Below are 21,947 nucleotides of genomic sequence, written 5' to 3'. Positions count from 1 at the left end.
GATCGTTGTGTTCAGGCCAATGGTGTATACTTTGAATAAAGTCTTCCTTTATACCCACAGTGACGTTTCTTACCTTTTCATTTGAACAACCCTAGTATAATAATGACAGTTCAAATTAAGTTACCCAATTTCGAGAAATGAAATTCAAGTGCAATGGAAATAATATCGCAAACTGTTATCACGAAAGATTTCAGGTCCATTCTAGTTATATTCTCAGATTCTTTTTTTTTCTTTTCATTTTTTTACCAAAACTACATCTCAACCCTCAGCCGACATTTAGATAGGCATCATTTGCACGAACAGTTTTTCAAACTCCCCCTCCTCTCAAGAGATAATTCGATATCATTTGCCTCAGAATACTGGAATGTCCAAGTTTCTCTTTCAAAGAAAAGAACAATTCTCTACCTTCCCTCCCCTCAAAAACTGTAACGGCACCGCGTGTTTTTAAAAAGTTGATATACAGAAGAAGACCTTCATTGCTTATGGCTATTAAGCTATTATACGTTCTAATATTCTTAGAGATTTCTCAGGAGATCTTTTGCTCTCCCACCAGGAATTGGGCCTCTAGTGAACAAAGCACGCTCCACGGCTGCCCAATCAATTAATTACACCTAACAAAAGGAGAGGAAATTACATAATAATATCGAAACGTCTCGGACGTCCATCATGATTTTACTGAAAAAGCGCGTGGGGCATTTTAGCACTTTTGGAGTTAAGGCATATGAAAAACTCGTATATAAGATTTTCCGGATACTCTGATATAAGAATTAAAATTTTATTGTGATCAAATTTTAGTCATTGGTTTGTAATAATTAAGTAGAATGTTTTTTTTCTTTCAAAAAGCTGAATTAAAAGAAAAACCGTAAAATCATTCATTAAGTAAAACTATGAGCTTGAGAATTTGTCATTGATATTTGCTTATTTAGTATAGAATTGTTTTGCTTTTTTATTCAGAAAACTGCTGGGACGATACTGATTGCTATAACGGAGGTAAATGCGATCCTGAAACAGAGTTCTGTTTTTGCAAACCTAAAACCTATGGAGACAAATGCGAATACATCGAAGGCTGCGAGTCTCTCAAGTGTGGAGACATAATTGCCGGATGCGTTTATGATGTCAACACACAGCAACCAACTTGTTCATGCTTTGATGATAATTACTATTATAACAACGGGAAATGTAACCGTAAGTAAAATTTTTACTCTCTGATTTGACTATAGGAATATTTAGATCATATGTTTTTATATTTTTTTAAGAATCTGTATTGTATAAATTTTTAAATGAAGAGATTTTTTCTCCCAATTTATTTAGTCTCACATTTTCTAATGCAGAAATAAAAAGTCTTATTTTTTGATACACTAGATATTTATTCTAATTACGGCGCAATAATTAATTTCCGAATAATTTCAGACCGGTATGCATTGTCAATCGAAAAAATGTTTTAAATGATGTAAACTGTTTTTTTATTTAGTTTAAGTCAAAATATATACTTCTTGAAAAAATTTTTAAAATTTTATCCAGTTCTCAGGTCTTTTTAATCATATTTAATAGATATAATTATATATCATACTAGCTGGTACCCGACAAGTTGCTGCCTCAGAAGAAATAATTTTGGAAATATCGTTTGAAATAGTTATCGTTCTTAACTAGGAATGATACAAAGAATAATAATTTATTTTCTTGTCGACAATAAATATATTCAATGAAATGGAATGATATATAAATTTGAAGTATAAATAATATTTATTCTGTTTTTGACTTTATTATTCAAGTAAACTTTAAGGTAAAAAATATCTTTTAATTATTTTTCTGTCTTCACCAACAACAAATAAATTTCATGACTGTCCGACTCGTGAGCATCCAACATACAACTGGCCATGTGAAAAACATGGATTATCTAAGTTCAAAGCAATAAGTTGGCAAAGTTTTATCGTAATTGGATGAATGGTACGGTGGCACTTCAAATACGAACAAACTAAAATTATTTTTATATACTACACATAATAATTGTACTATCCTTATAACCTGTACGCAAGTGCCAGCAAAAAGTTGGCAAAGTTTTATCGGAATCGGATGAACTGTACGGCTCGCATAAAATGCGAACAAATAAAAATTCATTTTTATATATTAGATTTAGTACATAAAATTATATTGTTGAAACATTAACACTGTAAACAACGAAGTTTCATATGTCTGTGACTTAATTGATCGTAAAGTTGTTTTGGGAGTACAACTTGGGGATCGATTCCTATTATTTCATGGGTAATGTCGAAGCAAAAATTAAATCTATACTTATAATAAAGATCAATGTGTGTGTGTGTGTGTTGGCGCTCTACAGGCCAGACCGTTTGACCTACAGCTATCATATTTCGTACATGTATTCCTTAGAGGTCGGGAATGTGCACCTGGGGTCCCTTTTTTTGAAATTTTAATTAGAATTTTAATTATTAATTAAAAACTAACTTTCCCGCCAAAAAAATCTTCCATTTTCCCCACCGCCAAATGAGTAAGGCTTCAGATTTTTTCTCCCAACAGTAATGAGGCTAGGGTTAATATTTTTCGGCGGATTATTTTAAACGATTCTGTTTATTTTCTTAATGTTTTATGCATTTAAAATTAAACATTGTTAAATAATCCATGTTTCAGATTCATTCTGAAGTACTTTTGAATTAAAATAACACAGAATAAAGGAAATTAAAAATGTATAATCTGCATTGCGTTACCCCAACTGGCGTAGAAAAATTCACGCATTTGCGTTACCGTAACTGGCGAAGAAAATTCACGCATGCGCATTGTTCTGATTGTTGTCATGACAACCACTTTCAACGGATGATTTAAATTATTTTTAAGTTAGTTGCATGCTTTTGTAAGTAAATTGTATTTATGTTAGTCATATATTTTTTGTATATGCTTATAGTTTTAAGTACATCGTTTTTTAAGTAGTTTTTTTTAACCTGTTTTCAATGATTTAAATTATTTTTAGGTTAGTTGCATGCTTTTGTAATTAAATTGTATTTATGTTAGTTATATATTTTTTTGTATATGCTTATAGTTTTAAGTACATCGTTTTTTAAGTAGTTTTTATAAACCTGTTTTAGACCGATTATTTTAAACGATTCATTTTATTTTCTTAGTGTTTAATGCATTTAAAATGAAACATTGTTCATTAATCGATCTGTTCATGATGAATCTGAGAAAATTTTGTTGACAAATTCTTGAGATATTACATAAATTAAGAAAGATATTCATTAGTGCCCATAAAGTTTAAACGCTCAGTGACTCTATTATCAGTAATCATATTATTAAAAAAATGCTTTGTTTCAGTAAAAAATATTATTATATTAATTGCAGATTAATCATTTACACTTTAATTTAAAGCATAAATTCTACGAGGGGTAACAGAAAATGAGTGAGATACATATCACGTTATGACTGAAGGCCTTTATAATATTATGAGTGAATTATATGACTATCAAAATTTGAAGTTTTAAAATATTTTGCTGAAGAATCTATTGAAGTTGGAATTGCCTAAAATATTTAATTATTAAAATTTTAACGAACATTAAGATTGGTGAACCGGCTGGTCGCCAAAGGCGGCTAGTTAATATATAAATTAAATAATATATAAATTCTTAAAGATATAACTTTAAATTAAAAATGAAAAATTTATAAGATTAAAAAAAATGTATACATCAAAATAGTAGAAAATAGATAGAGGTATGCGTTGATGTACTGTTCTTGTCACACTTTTGCTTGATGAAGATGAAATAATAATAATAATTCAGAGAAAAGAGATAAATGATGAGAAGCAAGAAGAATGGGACAGACCTAAAAAGGCGGAAAAAAGTGGGGGAAAAAAAGGTTTGTGTACTTTCTGGTAATTTTCCAAGTAATGATTATCTACCATAGTAAATGATGCCACATGGCTATAATAATATAACATATATATAAGAAACTTTATAAAATTCTGGTGATAATCTTGTAAACAGCTTTTCGAAGTAATGTGTCACCAAACAAAGCAGTACGGCTTAATCTTCTGATTGTTGAAAGCCTTGTTAAATAATTATAATAATAATTAAAAATATTGAAAATAAAATACTGAAACGCCAGAGTTTCAAAAATAAGAGAAATTTCGAACTCTGCTGAAAAATCACTATGATAATTCCAATCCTTAAGAAGTTGATACGCAAAAGAAGATTATTTATCCGATGATGATCGAAAGAATTTCGGCAATTGAAAAGTCGTTTTCTTCTTTCGCTCAGTATGAGTCATTCTGACCAAAATGCGAGCCTCTTATGTATTCAATAATTCAGAGGTATTCGGAAAGTAGGTATTATTTAATGGAGCGGGCGTTTCGGGCACTTCATTATAGAAAGAGTTCATTCTTTTCAGAAATATGTAATTAAATGTGTGCCTTTATTTTTTAATATTATGTAGTTTGTTTGTTTCTTATGGCACTTGCCACTGACAAGCCCGCTGTTACGAAGACAGCGATTTAAGCCTGAGGGGGACGTCTCTTATTTTTTATAGCAGCGCCAACTAGGGCCAAGAGTACGACTTTGCTACTCACGCATCACTCATTCGCTTGCACAACCCCTTTTTACAGGAGGGCACATTCACACATCTCACAGATAGAACAACAGAAGAACAACCATGCCCAAACCGGGACTCGAACCCGGGATGCCCAGATCACGGGGAAGACGCGCTACCCCTATGCCAGGACGCCGGCATATTATGTAGTATCTTCGATATTTTATTTATAATTGTTGTAAAAAGATCAGAAAAGATAACTGACAGACATCGCATATTATGGAATGCATCGCAAAAATTGAATGGCTTGAGTTCTTGAGATGTATTTCAATTATCCGGAATAATCATTTTCCGGTAATTGATGAGGTTTCCTTAATCTTCTGAAAAGAGATTCGATTTTATAAGGTTTTCATAGCAGTAGAAATTTTTAATAAAAAATATTTCCTGTTTGATATATGTTAAAGGTAATAATTACCCCTTAATTCGTAAATAGATGGAAATTCTTAATCGATTTTTCGCTATCCTAGTTTTAAATTTTTGAAAATTTGTTTACATATGTAAGCATGAAAATTTGTATACTCTCGATGACATTACATTATTGTACTACTATCAGACTCTTTTATCATTAAATTCTGTGAAAGCACATGGTTGGGAAATCAGAAAAAAGATTGATCTCAAGATTTCATAATACTTCATAATAGTGAATTATAAATGAAAAATTTATAAAAATAGTAATAAGCCTATCAAAAAATACACATTTCAATGTACTCTGGCATGTTCTCAAAAATTGTTTTTGTTGTCAATTTTTATTTATTTATTTTCGAAACAGCCAAATGGTGCTTAGACGGATGCAACTCCGCAGTCAGCATATGTGAGTACAGAAATGGAGTTGGAATTTGTAAATGCCGTGATGCGAATACATATTACGACTACTCGAAGAAAATTTGCCTCAGTAAGTTGTGTACCATGATTATGCGATAAGTAATAAAGCATTATTTCTTTCTAATAACCACAAATACAGTAATTTCTTAAAGAATTAAGATTTTTTTTTTTAAATATCTGGTCAACTGGTTAACCGGAAATATTTCTTTTTTTTTTTATTTAACTTCTATAAAGTATTTCATGACATACTTTCGACATGCATTTGTTTTGTCAAAGCTTCGGATGCCAAGTTAACTCGTCATTCCAGCTTATAAAAATCTACTGCGTATTCTTATGAATTCACTTACTTGCCACGGTGCTGTTAAAACTGGAAGTAACGGTTTTCATTAATTCTTAACTATCGCAGTATTAACCCTATCCAATCTAGCGGTGCAAGTTTTATAATTGTGGGTCAGTTTCTGTTTCAAACGCAAGGTTCAGGATGTAAAGCGAGTCTTCAGGGGAGAAACGGTATACTTCACACTGACGAATCGATTTTTCACGCGGGTATAGTTATATTAACGTCCCGTTTTAAAGCAACACTAAGGCTATTTGGTCATTTTGAACCGCGGGTAGATGACGAGAAAGACACTTGAGCTGTCACTCCCATCTCCAAACTTCCACACCACACCACACCACACCACCAGGATGGCCCGACGGATTTAACGTATACCAGATCCGCTTACTTTGATTCTTCGGTGGAATCGAGTCTCGTACTTGAAATCCTCCTGTTCGAATCCGAGACCTTACCACCAGGCCACCGCGGCCAGCTTTTCACATGGGATAGCTTCAGAAGTTCATGGAAAGAATTTGTCATTAAATTTGTAATTGTGCTAACAGCTGTCCAAGTTCCACTGGGGATTACATAAGTCAATTAGTGACATAACTCATAGAAATAGTGAAGAGTACAGGCGGCGGCCTTCTTCACTATTCCTTATATAAAAGAAGTATCCATGTGCAACTGCATTCTGGTGCCGACTACCTTCAGATCTCAAAGGCTGATGGAAATTTGTATTGAAGGGATATGACTGGTGCCTTCCCTGGTATTGTAAACAATAAGCATGTCACAGCTGATTCCAGAAAAACAAAGCGAGGAAAAGCTTAAAAGAAAATATTTTATAATACGGAGTGAATTTCAGACATTGTAGAATCTATTGAACACTTCTGTCTCTTCTGCTATGAAAGGATATTATAGAAAAGAAATTTTAAATAAAAAAAATGTTATAAATCTATAATATAGCTTCCTTTCGACGTTAGCATCATATGTACATATGGTTATAAAGGAGATTTACGGATTTATATAAGTATACTGTAATTTTATTAATTATCTGCGCTTTTGCGCATTAGTCAGGAGGCGTTTATTTTAATAAAATAGGTTGAAATGAAACAACAAAAACAGCTAAATGCAATGCAGACATGAGGCAAAGTCAAACTTCAGCCTTTGGTGCCTCTGGGTCCTTGACCTCTAGAAGCTGCATTTTAAGCCCTTTTCTCATGACTCGTCGATTAGGAGGCAATGAGTACACTGCGAGACTGTGCTACATTGTTTGAAGGCGTTCGGGTTCATGGACCTGGTTTGATGTTACTGTAGACCAGGTGGGATAAGCCAAATAATACAAACTATAGACCCCACCAACATTATAGGCTTTTACGAATTAGTAAAGCTCATAAAGTAGCTATATTTTGTTTGGGATCTCTTTCTCTTCTAACGACAAAATAGGACAGATGCTACATCTCTATTAATTTTTTTTTTTATTCTTTAGGGATTGATCCTTGCTTCAGTGTGGAATGTCGGGAGAATCAAATCTGCAGCAATGGAATGTGTAAATGCGATGAAAATTACAAGATATGGAACGGAACATGCGAGAGTAAGTGTCGCTTTTTGTCTAATTTGTTAACTTTCACAAATTGTAACCTTACACTACTTTGTTTTAAAACCAGCGGTAAATGTCTCCCCAAAACTTTCTCGTACGTTTTCTAATAAAGTTGCTATCCCTCCCCTGCATTAAATTGTCTATTACGAGTAAGTCAACCATCTAACTCTCCGACCCGCCACGAAACCACACGGATTTAAACCATAAAACTGAATGACCAGACCGCCGCTACAGCAACATTGGCGGGCACTGTGGTTGAGTCCTAAGGGCAGTCACCGTCCACGGTACAACCTTCCCCGAAGGAAGTACGTCACGTCATCGATGGGAGGAGTCAGATCCCCCACATATTAGCGTACCCTCCAGGGTGGCGAGATCCAACCACCATGCCGGAAGCATCTCATCAACATTTCAAGGTGCCCCCCGGGGGTTTCGATTATGAGTAAGACAAGGAATGCCTTGCATCATAATCTTTGGCGAAATATTGATCTTTGGCATGGATTTAACATTTTTATTGACTTTATAGTGTGGTCATTGGCGATCATTTTTCTTTTTTGACGATTAATCCTTTGTATCTTAAAGATACGTACCCGAAATTGAATTCATGTGGTAGATACATTGTTTCCAACCGATTGAAACCAACATTTACAGAATTACAATTTTAGTCATAAAATACATGGCAGATTTCGAATATTTAGGTTCAAGGCGTTTTTTGAGTTATGATGTTTACATGCTCGTGAAAGTACAGACCAACAGATAGTGAACTCTTTGTCAGATTTGGCTCAAAGTTTAATAAGTATCTATATTTTCGATGCTAAATGTGTGCATCAAATTAGGAATCTAGCTCTTTTCGTTGTGCAGTTACAATCTTAATTTATACTCAGACAGCCGGACTGATACATTTTCTCTGAATGGATTTAGCGTAAAATTTTTTTCAGTTTCAAAAATTCCGAAATCACAGCGATCTAAAATTAGATTTTCATCAAAGTTCAGCAATAAGCGATGTCGTGTATGCAACAATCACCCTGAGCTTAGTTTAGTTTAGTTATATTAACGTTCTGTTTTAAAGCAACACAAGGGCTAATTTTTGGAATGTACCTCGTAATTTTGAACCGCAGTCAGATGACGAGGACGATACCTGAGTTGGCACCCCCCATCCCCAAACTTCCACATCACATCAGCGGGAGGAACTTTGGCCCCAAAAGATTAACGTGCGCCACATCCATTTACATGACGGTTCTTCGTGGAATCAGGTCTCGAACCTGCAATCCTCCTGTTCTAGATCACCCTGAGAGATGGATACCCCTTATACTATCAGACAAGTCCTCTTTATTAATTTTTTTTTTGTAAATGTATAAAATAAATTAAGAATTTTTTTTTTTTTTTTCGAATTATGAACCATATTTTTTGAAAGAGGAATAGTAGTTTTAGCTTTCTGATTTCTCGTTTCTATTCTTATATATTCATTCACTTGAACATTATTTTTCTGTTAATATTTTTCAGGCATGGATTTGTGTGAATTTAACAAGTGCTTTATTGGTGCAAGATGTGAAGAAGACAATAATTTCGGCAGAGTGAGATGTTTTTGTAAATCTGATACCGAATTTTACCTTAATGGAAAATGTCTAGGTAATAATTTCATTTTTAGTTTTACTTCTGGAAGACATTCTCAAACTTTCTTTGATAAAAGTGTGAAATCCTTAATATACAAAGAAAAAGTGTGGTTTTGTTAAATGATATATGATGTCAATCATTATATGATGCATATATCCTCTCAAAGCAAGGAGAATTTATAAAATATCTGTTTGCATTTTATTTGTGTATTTAAATTAATTTATTTACACAGAATGTCCGGTTTAATCTTAGGACAGTAACTAATTTCTAAAAACTAATGTATGCATATATATAATTTCATGCAAAACGTATTTTAATATAGTAAAAAAAATACTATTTTACGTTTTTTGTATCACTGCTGCTTATCCATGCATCTTCATACAATTGCACAGAATACTTAACAATTTCTTCTCCACTGCATAGATGGCAGTTGTTTCTTGCCTGGTCAAAGAAAAGATTGCAAGAAATCTTGTCCAGCAGGAATGACTCGTATAAATGGCGAATGCGGTAAGTATCATAACAAAAAAAGAAGCATCTATATTTGATATTTAGAATAGATAGTACTTTTTCAATGGAATTGTTTTGACTTTTACGCTTATTTTATAAAATATCTCTTTTTACTTTCTCGCATTTAAAGCACTGAAATAATACAGCCACAATATTTTGACTAATTAAATTTATCTTGCGGTCTTTTATCTGTAATTGTATATTTGTATTAAATATTTGTTGGCCGGCGTCCTGGCCTAGGCGTACAGCGTTTTCCCCTTGATCTGGGTGTCCCGTGTTCGAGTCCTGGCTCGGGCACGATTGTTCCTTACCCTGTGTTCTATCTGTTAGGTGTGTGAAAGAGTCCCCCCCCCCCTGTAAAAAAAGGTTGTCCAAGTGTGGGTATGAGTGTCATCTTCATGTGAGCTAGAAGTCAGACTTCTGCCCTCGGGTTCTCAAGGGCCTTTACGCTTAGAAGCCAATTATTTAAATCGGTCATGGTTCGTCAGCGCACTTGTCTAAGTGCCATAACTAATATTTCTCTCCCAGAAAAATGGGACTGCCGTTTATGAATACTTGAGCAAAATAACTCGAAAATTCAATGAGATAGATTTATAGAAGATAGCACAATATTTATTTTTATTATTATAGACTTATCTCAAATAACACATTTTTCATTTGTTTGTATTGGCCTCGCTATTTGTATGCATTCGAAAACTTGAAATGCAAACGTTTTATTATAAAATTTTATTTAATTATAATTTTTTACTTCTCCCAAAATTTTATTCGTCTTGTACTTGTTCAAGACTTCTAAAGGCTTAGGGCTCTCAAAAAGATTAAAAGAAACTCTTTCAAATTTGCCTATCCATTTTCTTAAATCAGGCTTTCGTCTTGTACTTGTTCAAGACTTCTAAAGGCATAGGGCTCTCAAAAAGATTAAAAGAAACTCTTTCAAATTTGCCTATCCATTTTCTTAAATCAGGCTTTCGTCTTGTACTTGTTCAAGACTTCTAAAGGCATAGGGCTCTCAAAAAGATTAAAAGAAACTCTTTCAAATTTGCCTATCCATTTTCTTAAATCAGGCTTTCGTCTTGTACTTGTTCAAGACTTCTAAAGGCATAGGGCTCTCAATAGATTAAAAGAAACTCTTTCAAATTTGCCTATCCATTTTCTTAAATCAGGCTTTCGTCTTGTACTTGTTCAAGACTTCTAAAGGCATTGGGCTCTCAAAAAGATTAAAAGAAACTCTTTCAAATTTGCCTATCCATTTTCTTAAATCAGGCTTTCGTCTTGTACTTGTTCAAGACTTCTAAAGGCATTGGGCTCTCAAAAAGATTAAAAGAAACTCTTTCAAATTTGCCTATCCATTTTCTTAAACCAGGCTTTCGTCTTGTACTTGTTCAAGACTTCTAAAGGCATTGGGCTCTCAAAAAGATTAAAAGAAACTCTTTCAAATTTGCCTATCCATTTTCTTAAATCAGGCTTTCGTCTTGTACTTGTTCAAGACTTCTAAAGGCATAGGGCTCTCAAAAAGATTAAAAGAAACTCTTTCAAATTTGCCTATCCCTTTTCTTAAATCAGGCTTTCGTCTTGTACTTGTTCAAGACTTCTAAAGGCATAGGGCTCTCAAAAAGATTAAAAGAAACTCTTTCAAATTTGCCTATCCATTTTCTTAAATCAGGCTTTCGTCTTGTACTTTTTCAAGACTTCTAAAGGCATTGGGCTCTCAAAAAGATTAAAAGAAGCTCTTTCAAATTTGCCTATCCATTTTCGTAAATCGGGCTTTCTTCATTAATGAAAAAATTCGTTAACAAATAATCAGTTTGAGCTGTAAGAATTAAAAATAAAACTTTGTTAAAGAGAACATTCAGTCTATCATTTACTTTTTTAACGCAGGAATTCCGACAGACTTGTACTATTTTGTTTTCTAATTTAAAGCTTCAATTTTGAAGTTTGAAAACTTTATTAAAACTAAATTCTCTAGTAGACATCAGACTTAAATTATGAAGAACTTATTATTCAGAATGAATCTGTATTGAATTCAATGTCTTTTAAATGGTTTTTTCAAATTTTCTAATTGACTTTTCAGAGCTTCGTAGGGAAGAAAATAAATGTGATAAAGATTGCGGGTTCCTTGGATGGTGCTATAGGGTTTCTGATTCTATTCAGAAATGCGTGTGCGACCCTAATTATGCTGAAAAGGATCCAATGACAGGTATTTTATTTCATTTTTGATTGTAAACTTCTTTATATTTACTCCGTTATTAGTTTACAATTCTAATATGCTACAATACATATTGAATTCATTTTGCATAAAACTTACACTTCCGACATTTCTTTGTAGTTTTTCTTGATTGCTTTACCGTAAAATATGTTACAACATATTTTGAATTTATTTGGCATACAAAATACACAGTGCGATCCGTCCATCTTTAATAGTTACAGCATTATTACTTTACAATAAGTATACAGCCTGAGTAAAAACTTTAAGGCCAGTAAAAAATTTTGAGAAAATGTAAAATGAAATAAAAGGGATTCAAATAATATTAATTATCAAAGTTCATTGATAAGAAATAAATGCCATAAACATAATTTGTAAATACATAATTATGAGAAACATGTGGTTATTTACAAAGTTAGTATTTCTGCCTGAGTAAAAACTTTAAGGCCACCAGTCATTTTTTAAAAATAAATATAATATAATCGTGTAATTACCATTGCAACTACTAGCTTGTGACAACGCTGCAATTTTCATATTTGTCATACGTTTCTTCGAAGTATTGGTTATCTTTGTGAAGATGGGGAAGGGTAAGAAGTTAACTGATTGTGAAAGAGGACAGATCGAAGCTTTGTCTTCAACAGGAATGAGTAGTCGTGCTATTGCGATAAAGATAGGAAGATCAAAGACTGTAGTCAACAATTTTTTTAAAATTGAAAGCCAATTATGGTAAAAAGAATACTGGGGGAAGACCTAAAGCTTTGTCCTCACGTGATGAAAGAAGAGTTTGCCAACTTGCATCTACTGGAAAGTACTCAACCAGGAAACTGATTCCGACGACAGGTTTAAAAGTTTGTCAAAAAACGATTTATAACAGAATTAGAAGGTCTGGAAGGTTCACTTATACAGCAAAATTGACTAAGCCTCAGTTACTGCAGAGACACAAAATAGAGCGTTTGAACTTTGACCAGAAAGTCATGCCCTGGGACAACCAATGGTTAGAAATTATTTTTTCTAACGAAAAAAAATGTAATTTGGATGGACCAGATGGCTGGAATTTCTATTGGCATGATATAAGAAATGAAAAAGAAATATTCTCCAAGCGCCAATTAGGTGGAGGGTCTGTCATGACTTGGGCTGTTTTGCTTACAATGGTGTGGGCTCAATTGCATTCGTTAGAGGTAGAATGAATTCACAAGGATACCAAAATGTCCTAACAAATCATCTTTTGCCAAATGCTGAATGTCTTGCTGGAGAAAATTGGAAATATCAGCAAGACAATGAATCGATCCATTCGAGTAACAGCACAAAAAATTGGTTCCAAGTCAACAATGTTGAAACTGTAAAATGGCCAGCTAGATGACCTGACCTCAACCCAATCGAGAACCTTTGGGGTGACTTAGCAAGAAAAGTTTATGCAAATTGGAGACATTTTACATCAACAACAGAGCTGAAATCTACTATCGAAGTTGAATGGTATAAAACCGACCCCACCCTTTGTCAAAAACTCGTTTCATCCATGAAAACAGGAATATTTGAAGTAATTCGAAGAAATGGCTCTTACACAACCTTCTAAGAATTTGTAATTTTTTTCTTATATGTTATTTTCTCTGTTGGCCTTAAAGTTTTTACTCAGGCTCAAATATTCATCTGTGTGTTCTGTAATATTTTCTAATAGTAAAATATTTGCAAATTAATTTTCTACTTTTTTTACTTTTATTTAAGCTCAATAATTATCAATCAAATGGTATTTTAATTCCTCAGTTTATATGTTTCCATTTTCTCAAAAATTTTTACTGGCCTTAAAGTTTTTACTCAGGCTGTATGTTACCACTCTTGTTGAATTTAATTCCCATACAACTTAGACAAGAGGATCTAACATTCTTTGTTGCTTATTTTTTTAATATTAAGTAATAGAATATTCATTAATTTAATATTAAATTGTTCAAATATAATTCTTAAGTACAGTAATTAAATTGCTTCCTAATTTTTTACAGTATAAGCACGTTATAACACATGTTGAATTTACTTTGTGTACAGGTAGTTAGTCCATTTTTTTGTAGTTCCCCTTTGATTGCTTTACCATAGAATACGTTACAGTTCATGCTGAATTTAAATCATATTCAGAACCCACAGCGTGATATCTATAGTTAACCTATTACTATTTAACTATACGAATTTGTTACAACACAAGTTGAATTTATTTCGGGCACACAGATCAGTCTATCAGGAAAACTAAACTATTAGGAGAGTTTGAAAACATTAAGATATCTCGAATCACACATTAATACACAATTTGAAACACTACCCGGATGAATTAGAGAACATATGAAGAAGAATGAAGAAGTCATGAAACAATAACAAGCTTACCAGAGGGTTAAACTTTGGAAAGTTTGAACTTGTCGGCCCTTTTGTACCATTGGAATCTCGACTATATAGGGATTTTAGATTGATGATTTTGCAGGGATCAGTCCGTCAATATATCTTGGTTAAGGAAAATCTGCTAAACTCAAAGGGTTTGCTGTAGTGGGTGACACAGTCAACAGGTCTCAATAACAAATAATGACCTTCATTAACACGAAGACGCGAATGCACAGATGACGAAACACAGCTGAGTCATACACACACAAAATCCAGCCTCACACTTGAAACAAACAGCAGCTCACAAGTAGTAATCGATAGCAAATAATTACTGCAGACAGAACTCAGCAGGAAGAGAGATTTCGGCTTATACAGCCGGACTTTTATAGTTTCCGGAGCAGGGCAGAGAAGGTTCTTAAAGAATCAAACATAACTTGCCTCTCATTGGTCCTAAAACCAAAATTCCTAAAAATCCTAGTATCATTCATTTTGTCTCCAAAGTCGCTAAATTCGGCGCCAAGACCGGGTGTCATTAATTCAGCATCCGATCAGCATCCTATAGTAAAACGGTCTTTACGAAGGAACTAACCGTCCTAGGAAGCAACATTACAGATTCGTAACACTATATACCAACTCTGGACTTTGGACACCAAGGTCAACATTTTCGAAGAACATTATTCCTACCTAGCAGGGAATTCGAGAAAATACTCGAATTCCCTGCTTACTTACTTACGTGATTTTTTTTTTTGTCAGATTTTTTTTTTTTTTTTTTTCAGAAGCTGCCTTTGAGACCTTCTCAGAGATGTCACTGTGAATAGGGTTCATATTTTTATTATATCTTCCGTTTACGGTTTTTTGAGTTATTTTTGGCCTAATGTAAGGTATTATGATTCTTCTTTCAGATAGATGCGTCTTAAAATCAGTTGTCTGCCCAATGAGAAGAAGAGATGGCGATAGCAAATGCAGTTGCACCGGAAAATACAAACTCGCCAAAAATGGAATTACTTGTGAATGTATGTATATTTTCCTTCCTAGATTTAATAACTCTACAGGGATTTAATAACTCGACTACTTTTTATGGGTAAAACGTTCGTAATATAATGGGAAAAAGATCACCCACCCACCCACACACACACACACACACACACTATCCTAATATATGAGACCGTAAATATCACAGGCACGGAATAAAATTTTGGTTCAAGGTTGACTTACTTCAACCACGATGACGGCAGATGGTGCCTAGAACCAAATCACTTACCATGCGTAAGAATGTGTAGAACTTCACATCTCTGGTTGATACACCAAAGGTGTTTTCTCTTTCTGTCCTTCACATTAAAGCAGCATATAGAAAGGATCGGTTGCTGGCAAATCCCAATTTCCATGATATAATATACTCGGTAGCTTAACTACAGAGCGGAAGGACAGTAAAATATCAATTGTCGAGGGCCTTAAAGTACCCTGACTAGACATTGTACAGTACTATTATAAAATAATCAAAGCATAATTGTAACTTGAGAATTAGCAATAATAATGAGATTGATTTTCAAGGTCTTCTCCCCTAAATATGTGCGAGGACCTCACAAAATCTAGTATTGCCAGTTTGTCCACTTCCCTGTCATGTATGAATAATTCACCTGTGATTTTTGATGATATTAAAATGTGTTAATCTCAAGCGGAGATAATGGGGATATATATGCGATGCTTCGTAGACTTTCTGTGAAAATGTTGCTTGCAAGTGGAATAATTTTCTGAAATAAACGGATTTAAAAGTTCTGCAAGAAGAAATTATTTACAGATATCTGCAATAATCTGGTGGAATCCGTTATGGAACTGATAGCCGAAAACGGGTTTTATTCTACAACAGGAATAAAGTCATTGGCTGCGAATGCCAAAAGAGATAGAATTTTTCGCCATCTATCGGGGGAAATATTAATTCTCTATATTTAGTTGGATAATCTCAGTTGCATTTATCATTTTTTTCATTTGAGATTACTTTAATGGTTGATATAAAAGCTTTTTAAGTAATTATTTCCTTTTTTAGTAAAATCCTGCTCTGATGAAGATGTGCTGCGTGAATGCAAATCCAGACGAGCAGAGAAGTGCGTGGATAATTGGAAACATGATGGGTACAGATGTGTTTGTCCTTTAGGATATATGGATCATAAGATTAAAGGCTGCATCGGTAATTACTATAATATATTTATTCTAAAAAACGAAAAGAAAAATACTGAAAATGTCACATGTTAACATTCTTAAAAGGACTTTAAAGGAAAATAGTAAAAGTTTTTAGAAACTTTTAATAATAATTTAAAAAGCAGAAATTATTTTTATTTAAATTATTTTCTACTGTTTAGCATTTAATTCCTTTTTCATTATTATACTAGTTGCCTCAGGGAGTATTCGTTGCGGTTAATTTCCTTTCAATAGTTTAGATATGATGCCTTAAATTATCAGGCATCCACTAACACTGATATTTCAGTTGTCTGTTCATTGCGTGCATATTATTTTCTTCTAATGGAGACCAATTTAATAACATCCTAGCTCTATTAAAAACGTAAAATTCTGTTTTTTGAGAAAATATTTATATACAAATCACATGCTGATTACATAGGAATATTTTTCATCTTACCAACTTATGAACTGGTCTTTTAAGTAAAAAAAATCATGAATGCACTTAGTTTAACATATTGTACGAAACAATTTTCTACATTAGAATATTCATTTTACAGTTTATCATTACTTTTATTTTTGAATTTACACTCAGTTTTACTATGGTGAGATCGAGTCCGAGATGGCGCTACGTGACATTGTCAGCATGAGAACAGATAGAAAAAGACTCAAAAAGTTAGCTATAAAAAATGTTTTTTGTGTGTAAAATTGCCTTTTTTTTTCAGGAGAAACACCTATATAGGTAAACTTAAAAAGCCAAACCTTATTTAAGTAAAAAAAAATGATTTAAATTGTTAGAACCGTTTTCGAGATACATCAAATAAATATATATACAAGAATTGATCGCTTCAAGATAAAAGATAATATGTATATACACTTTAGTGGCTTTAGATTTCAGACACCAGGAGTAGTGAAGATTTGCAAAAATTTTTGCAATATCGCATCACGCGAATAGCAGCAGTATGTAATCTTCTTATACAGAATATGACGAATGTAGATAACGAAACAATGAAGCAAGAAGTAATTTCCAACCTATCATTTAGTCAAATCAGTTACGTATCAGAAATAATGTCTCAGAATCATGGATAAAACTAAGGTAAAGCGATTAAAGATAACTTTTCTTAAATTGCAAGTAAACGTCAAAAATAAAATAATATTTAATCAAAAATAATTATAATAAATATATGAAATTTGAAAGATAGAGAACTTCCACACTAAAATTTATTGGCCAACCGATAGCTGCCTATTAAAATAAAATAAAATAATAAGCTCGGTGGGCAAAAAAATACTCTCTTGTTGTATTATTAGGAAATAAAGGTAATATTATATTATTTTTGGTTTCGACTTTTAATTAAGTAAAATAAATTCGAATTTAGAAGGTATTTTTATATTATGTTAATGTAAAACTAAAAGTATCAGAAAAATAAAATATCGAATCGCCAATGGATACAAATTAAAATCGATTGAATTAGAGAAATTTAGTTGTGTTTGAAAACTACATATCATTTTTTTTTCTCAAATCGGTCTTTTTCTGATATTCTGTGCTTGTTTCAGATCCGTGCAGTGTGAATATGATGAAGGATACCTGTTCCGTTCAGGGACAGTTGTGTTATATTGGAATCAAGGATAGAGTTGGTGATTGTAGATGTCCCCCCACCTTCACTTATGATACAATGACAAAAACATGCAAGAGCAGTAAGTAAGACTTTGATATCTAAAACGAAGATAAAAAAAGAACACTGATATTGTTAAATTTAGCAAAGCCTAAAATTTGAGTACATCTCCCCACGACTTCCACAAAATGCATGTAAAACTTGGTTTCATTCTCTCAATTAGTTTCAGTATCTGATGCCTGCTAATAAGGAAAGTTAATATATAGTCACTTTGCTATGTACTTTCTGTTTTCAATGGCGAAAGAGAAAATAATTTTCAAAAAGTGTAGCTCATTCTTAGTCCTTGATGTAATCTCCATCAGCATCCAGCACCTTTTGCCAACGTGTCACTAGCTGTACAATGTTCTTGCGGTAAAACTCGTGGGTTTTGGACGCAAAGAAATCCACGAGTGCTTCACACAAATATCCTTTATTGTTGATGGATTTTTCCATCAAAGTTATTGTCCAGAGAGTGGAAGAGGTGATAATCTGACGGTGCAATTTCAGGTGAGTATGGTGGATGGCACAAATTCTCCTAAATAAGCCGCTGTACGGTATCCCTAATCTTTCGCGCGACATGCGGTCGGGCGCTGTCAATCAAGAAGAGTATATTTTTGAGATTCACCGATGCTGGTTCCTTCTGTTGCATTGCCTGTTACACGAGTACCGGATCACATTGATGTTTGACTCCTTGGTAGCAGCTCAGAGTGAAAACTTGACGACTAGTCCACCAGACAGAAAGCATAAGCTTGCGTGAGTGCATAAATGGTTTTGCGCTGTGAGGGACAGTATCCCGTGTGATAATCAATGTTTGGAACGCTTTGGAATACTTTTCATCATTGATATGCACTCCATTGAATGTGGATATAGTACGGTGGCGAGAAAGGAATGACATGCAGGCTGCCACTCATTGCTTCTTGTGGACTTTTTTGAAAATGTTAAATTGGATGCAAAAATGAAATTAGGGTAAGCAAACATGCTTCTTCCTTCACTTGACAATGACAAAAACATGCCATTAAATATGTTGTATGTATTTTCTGTCAATCCAAATCGGATATAAAAAATATTGAAGTTGATATAAATTTAGGAACCTCCTTTCTTCTACATTATTCTAGCCTCATTATATCTTCAGCCGTAAAATGCACCATACTGTATCAAAGATTTTGGAAATTGAAATGAACTCCCGCTTACGGCCTATCGAGGTCTTCGAGGTTGTGATTCCTTTCTTCTACATTATCCTCACTATATCTTCAGCCGTAAAATGCACCATACTGTATCAAAGATTTTGGAAATTGAAATGAACTCCCGCTTACGGCCTATCGAGGTCTTCGAGGTTGTGATTCCTTTCTTCTACATTATCCTCACTATATCTTCAGCCGTAAAATGCACCATACTGTATCAAAGATTTTGGAAATTGAAATGAACTCCCGCTAACGGCCTATAGAGGTCTTCGAGGTTGTGATTCCTTTCTTCTACATTATCCTCACTATATCTTCAGCCGTAAAATGCACCATACTCTATCAAAGATTTTGGAAATTGAAATGAACTCCCGCTAACGGCCTATCGAGGTCTTCGAGGTTGTGATTCCTTTCTTCTACATTATCCTCACTATATCTTCAGCCGTAAAATGCACCATACTGTATCAAAGATTTTGGAAATTGAAATGAACTCCCGCTAACGGCCTATCGAGGTCTTCGAGGTTGTGATTCCTTTCTTCTACATTATCCTCACTATATCTTCAGCCGTAAAATGCACCATACTGTATCAAAGATTTTGGAAATTGAAATGAACTCCCGCTTACGGCCTATCGAGGTCTTCGAGGTTGTGTTTCCTTTCTTCTACATTATCCTCACTATATCTTCAGCCGTAAAATGCACCATACTGTATCAAAGATTTTGGAAATTGAAATGAACTCCCGCTTACGGCCTATCGAGGTCTTCGAGGTTGTGATTCCATTCCTCTACATTATCCTCGCTATATCTTCAGCCGTAAAATGCAACATACTGTATCAAAGATTTTGGAAATTGAAATGAACTCCCGCTAACGGCCTATCGAGGTCTTCGAGGTTGTGATTCCTTTCTTCTACATTATCCTCACTATATCTTCAGCCGTAAAATGCACCATACTGTATCAAAGATTTTGGAAATTGAAATGAACTCCCGCTTACGGCCTATCGAGGTCTTCGAGGTTGTGATTCCTTTCTTCTACATTATCCTCACTATATCTTCAGCCGTAAAATGCACCATACTGTATCAAAGATTTTGGAAATTGAAATGAACTCCCGCTTACGGCCTATCGAGGTCTTCGAGGTTGTGATTCCTTTCCTCTACATTATCCTCGCTATATCTTCAGCCGTAAAATGCAACATACTGTATCAAAGATTTTGGAAATTGAAATGAACTCCCGCTAACGGCCTATCGAGGTCTTCGAGGTTGTGATTCCTTTCTTCTACATTATCCTCACTATATCTTCAGCCGTAAAATGCACCATACTGTATCAAAGATTTTGGAAATTGAAATGAACTCCCGCTTACGGCCTATCGAGGTCTTCGAGGTTGTGATTCCTTTCTTCTACATTATCCTCACTATATCTTCAGCTGTAAAATGCACCATGCTGCCTCAAAGAATTCGAAAATCGAAGAGTAGGCGCTACTACTTACGGTCTGTGGTAGCCTTCAAGGTTGTGCCTCACTTTTTCTACATTATCCTAACCTCAATATATCTTTAGCCATAAAATGCACCATAATGCATCAAAGAATTCGGATATCGGAGTGAACTCCCGCTTGCGGCTTATCGAGGCCTTCAAGGTTGTGTCTACTTTCTTCTATATTCCTTTCATTATATCTTCAGCTGTAAATTGCGCCATACTGCGTCGCAACATGCGGAAGTAGGGGAATGGGTCATTTTAACTTACGGGCTGCCTTGCCCTTAGAGAATTAACTACCTTCCTCCAAGCGCATCCCTCACTCCGCTGGCTATACGTATAGCTGATGGAGAGGAAAAAGATGCAGAATTGTCTAAATAGGCGAAAACGTTGAGAGGAGGACTCATGTGTACTGGATCCAGTAATTACAAGGTCATTATTAGAGATCAAAGTTATGTATATCCCTTTCTGGATGGAATATCTCTATTCTAAATGAGTACGCAACTTGAATCATCCCACAGGAGGTTTGCGCGGCCAAACATAATTTTGAAAAAAAAAAATCGCAAAAACTAAAGTTTAATTCCGAAAGTCGTATTTTTTGATACCTATATAGATTATTGGTTCAGCTGTCATATACGTTAAAATTGGCATTGATTAGTCTTTTCTTTTTAATTTACATTGAAATATATTTGAAAAAAACTAATTTAAGCTGCGATATAGTTTTCAGAAGTCCTATTCAAATTATTCTGAAGTTTTAATGGACAAAATACATTATTAAACTTTAAAACGAATATTAAGGAATTCAAATATACAATGAAAATGAGTAGAAGGCAGGCACGCAGTGAGCTCAGATTCTGATAAAATATCCGTATCAGAATCACTCAAAATCTCTATTTCTAATTCTTTAGACCATGGATCATCACTCTTATCTGTGCTATTAACTGCTTTATTCCTAATGCGAGACTTCCTTCTTAAGATAAATAACGTTTTCTTATAACAAATCAAAGACATTAAAAAAATAGAAGTACGCGTAACGTATATGAATTCTCAGATAAATGCAGCAGAACTGACGGTAAAACTCAAAGATATCTTGCGTAATAGCAAATATAAAATAATAATAATAATAAATGAATTCGGAGTAAGACAAGAAATGCGATAATGTTTCTATCCTTTCGAAAGTTAAAGAAACCAGATCTGTTTATTTACATTACGGTTACTCCCTCCCCCGCAACAGCTGATGAATACAATATTGAAGTGAAGAAGAATATGAGCTAACTGAAAGTCAGGATACTGAAACTAAGCAGTGGCCTTTAAAAATCATTCCAACAAATGCACATATGCATATCCGTTCTCTGAGCTCAACTTTTAGCGATGCACGGGTGGTACGCCCGGCTGTGAGAGCAATTCGTAGTTGATGCATATACGACACGCCCGTACTGAAAGAGATAAGCAGTCAACTGAAATGGGTCTTTTCAGTAT

At 34.0% G+C, this 21,947-nt stretch overlaps 1 protein-coding gene across 3 annotated transcripts in view; it reads left to right on the top strand.

The window, feature by feature from the left end:
• The window catches only part of LOC129975758 (fibrillin-2-like), a 63,706-nt gene that overhangs the window by 19,510 nt on the left and 22,249 nt on the right, over positions 1-21,947 (top strand). For all 3 annotated transcript variants that reach the window (XM_056088956.1, XM_056088957.1, XM_056088955.1), the window contains 9 exons: positions 955-1,185; positions 5,360-5,482; positions 7,215-7,319; positions 8,826-8,951; positions 9,360-9,443; positions 11,512-11,637; positions 14,904-15,014; positions 16,046-16,186; positions 17,728-17,868. In XM_056088956.1, the coding sequence (XP_055944931.1) occupies positions 955-1,185; positions 5,360-5,482; positions 7,215-7,319; positions 8,826-8,951; positions 9,360-9,443; positions 11,512-11,637; positions 14,904-15,014; positions 16,046-16,186; positions 17,728-17,868 (1,188 nt within the window). The remainder of the gene's footprint in view (positions 1-954; positions 1,186-5,359; positions 5,483-7,214; positions 7,320-8,825; positions 8,952-9,359; positions 9,444-11,511; positions 11,638-14,903; positions 15,015-16,045; positions 16,187-17,727; positions 17,869-21,947) is intronic.

This window comes from Argiope bruennichi, chromosome 7, assembly GCF_947563725.1.
Source record: "Argiope bruennichi chromosome 7, qqArgBrue1.1, whole genome shotgun sequence".
NCBI classification, from domain to species: Eukaryota; Metazoa; Arthropoda; class Arachnida; order Araneae; family Araneidae; genus Argiope; species Argiope bruennichi.
This window is presented reverse-complemented; position numbering and strand designations above follow the sequence as displayed.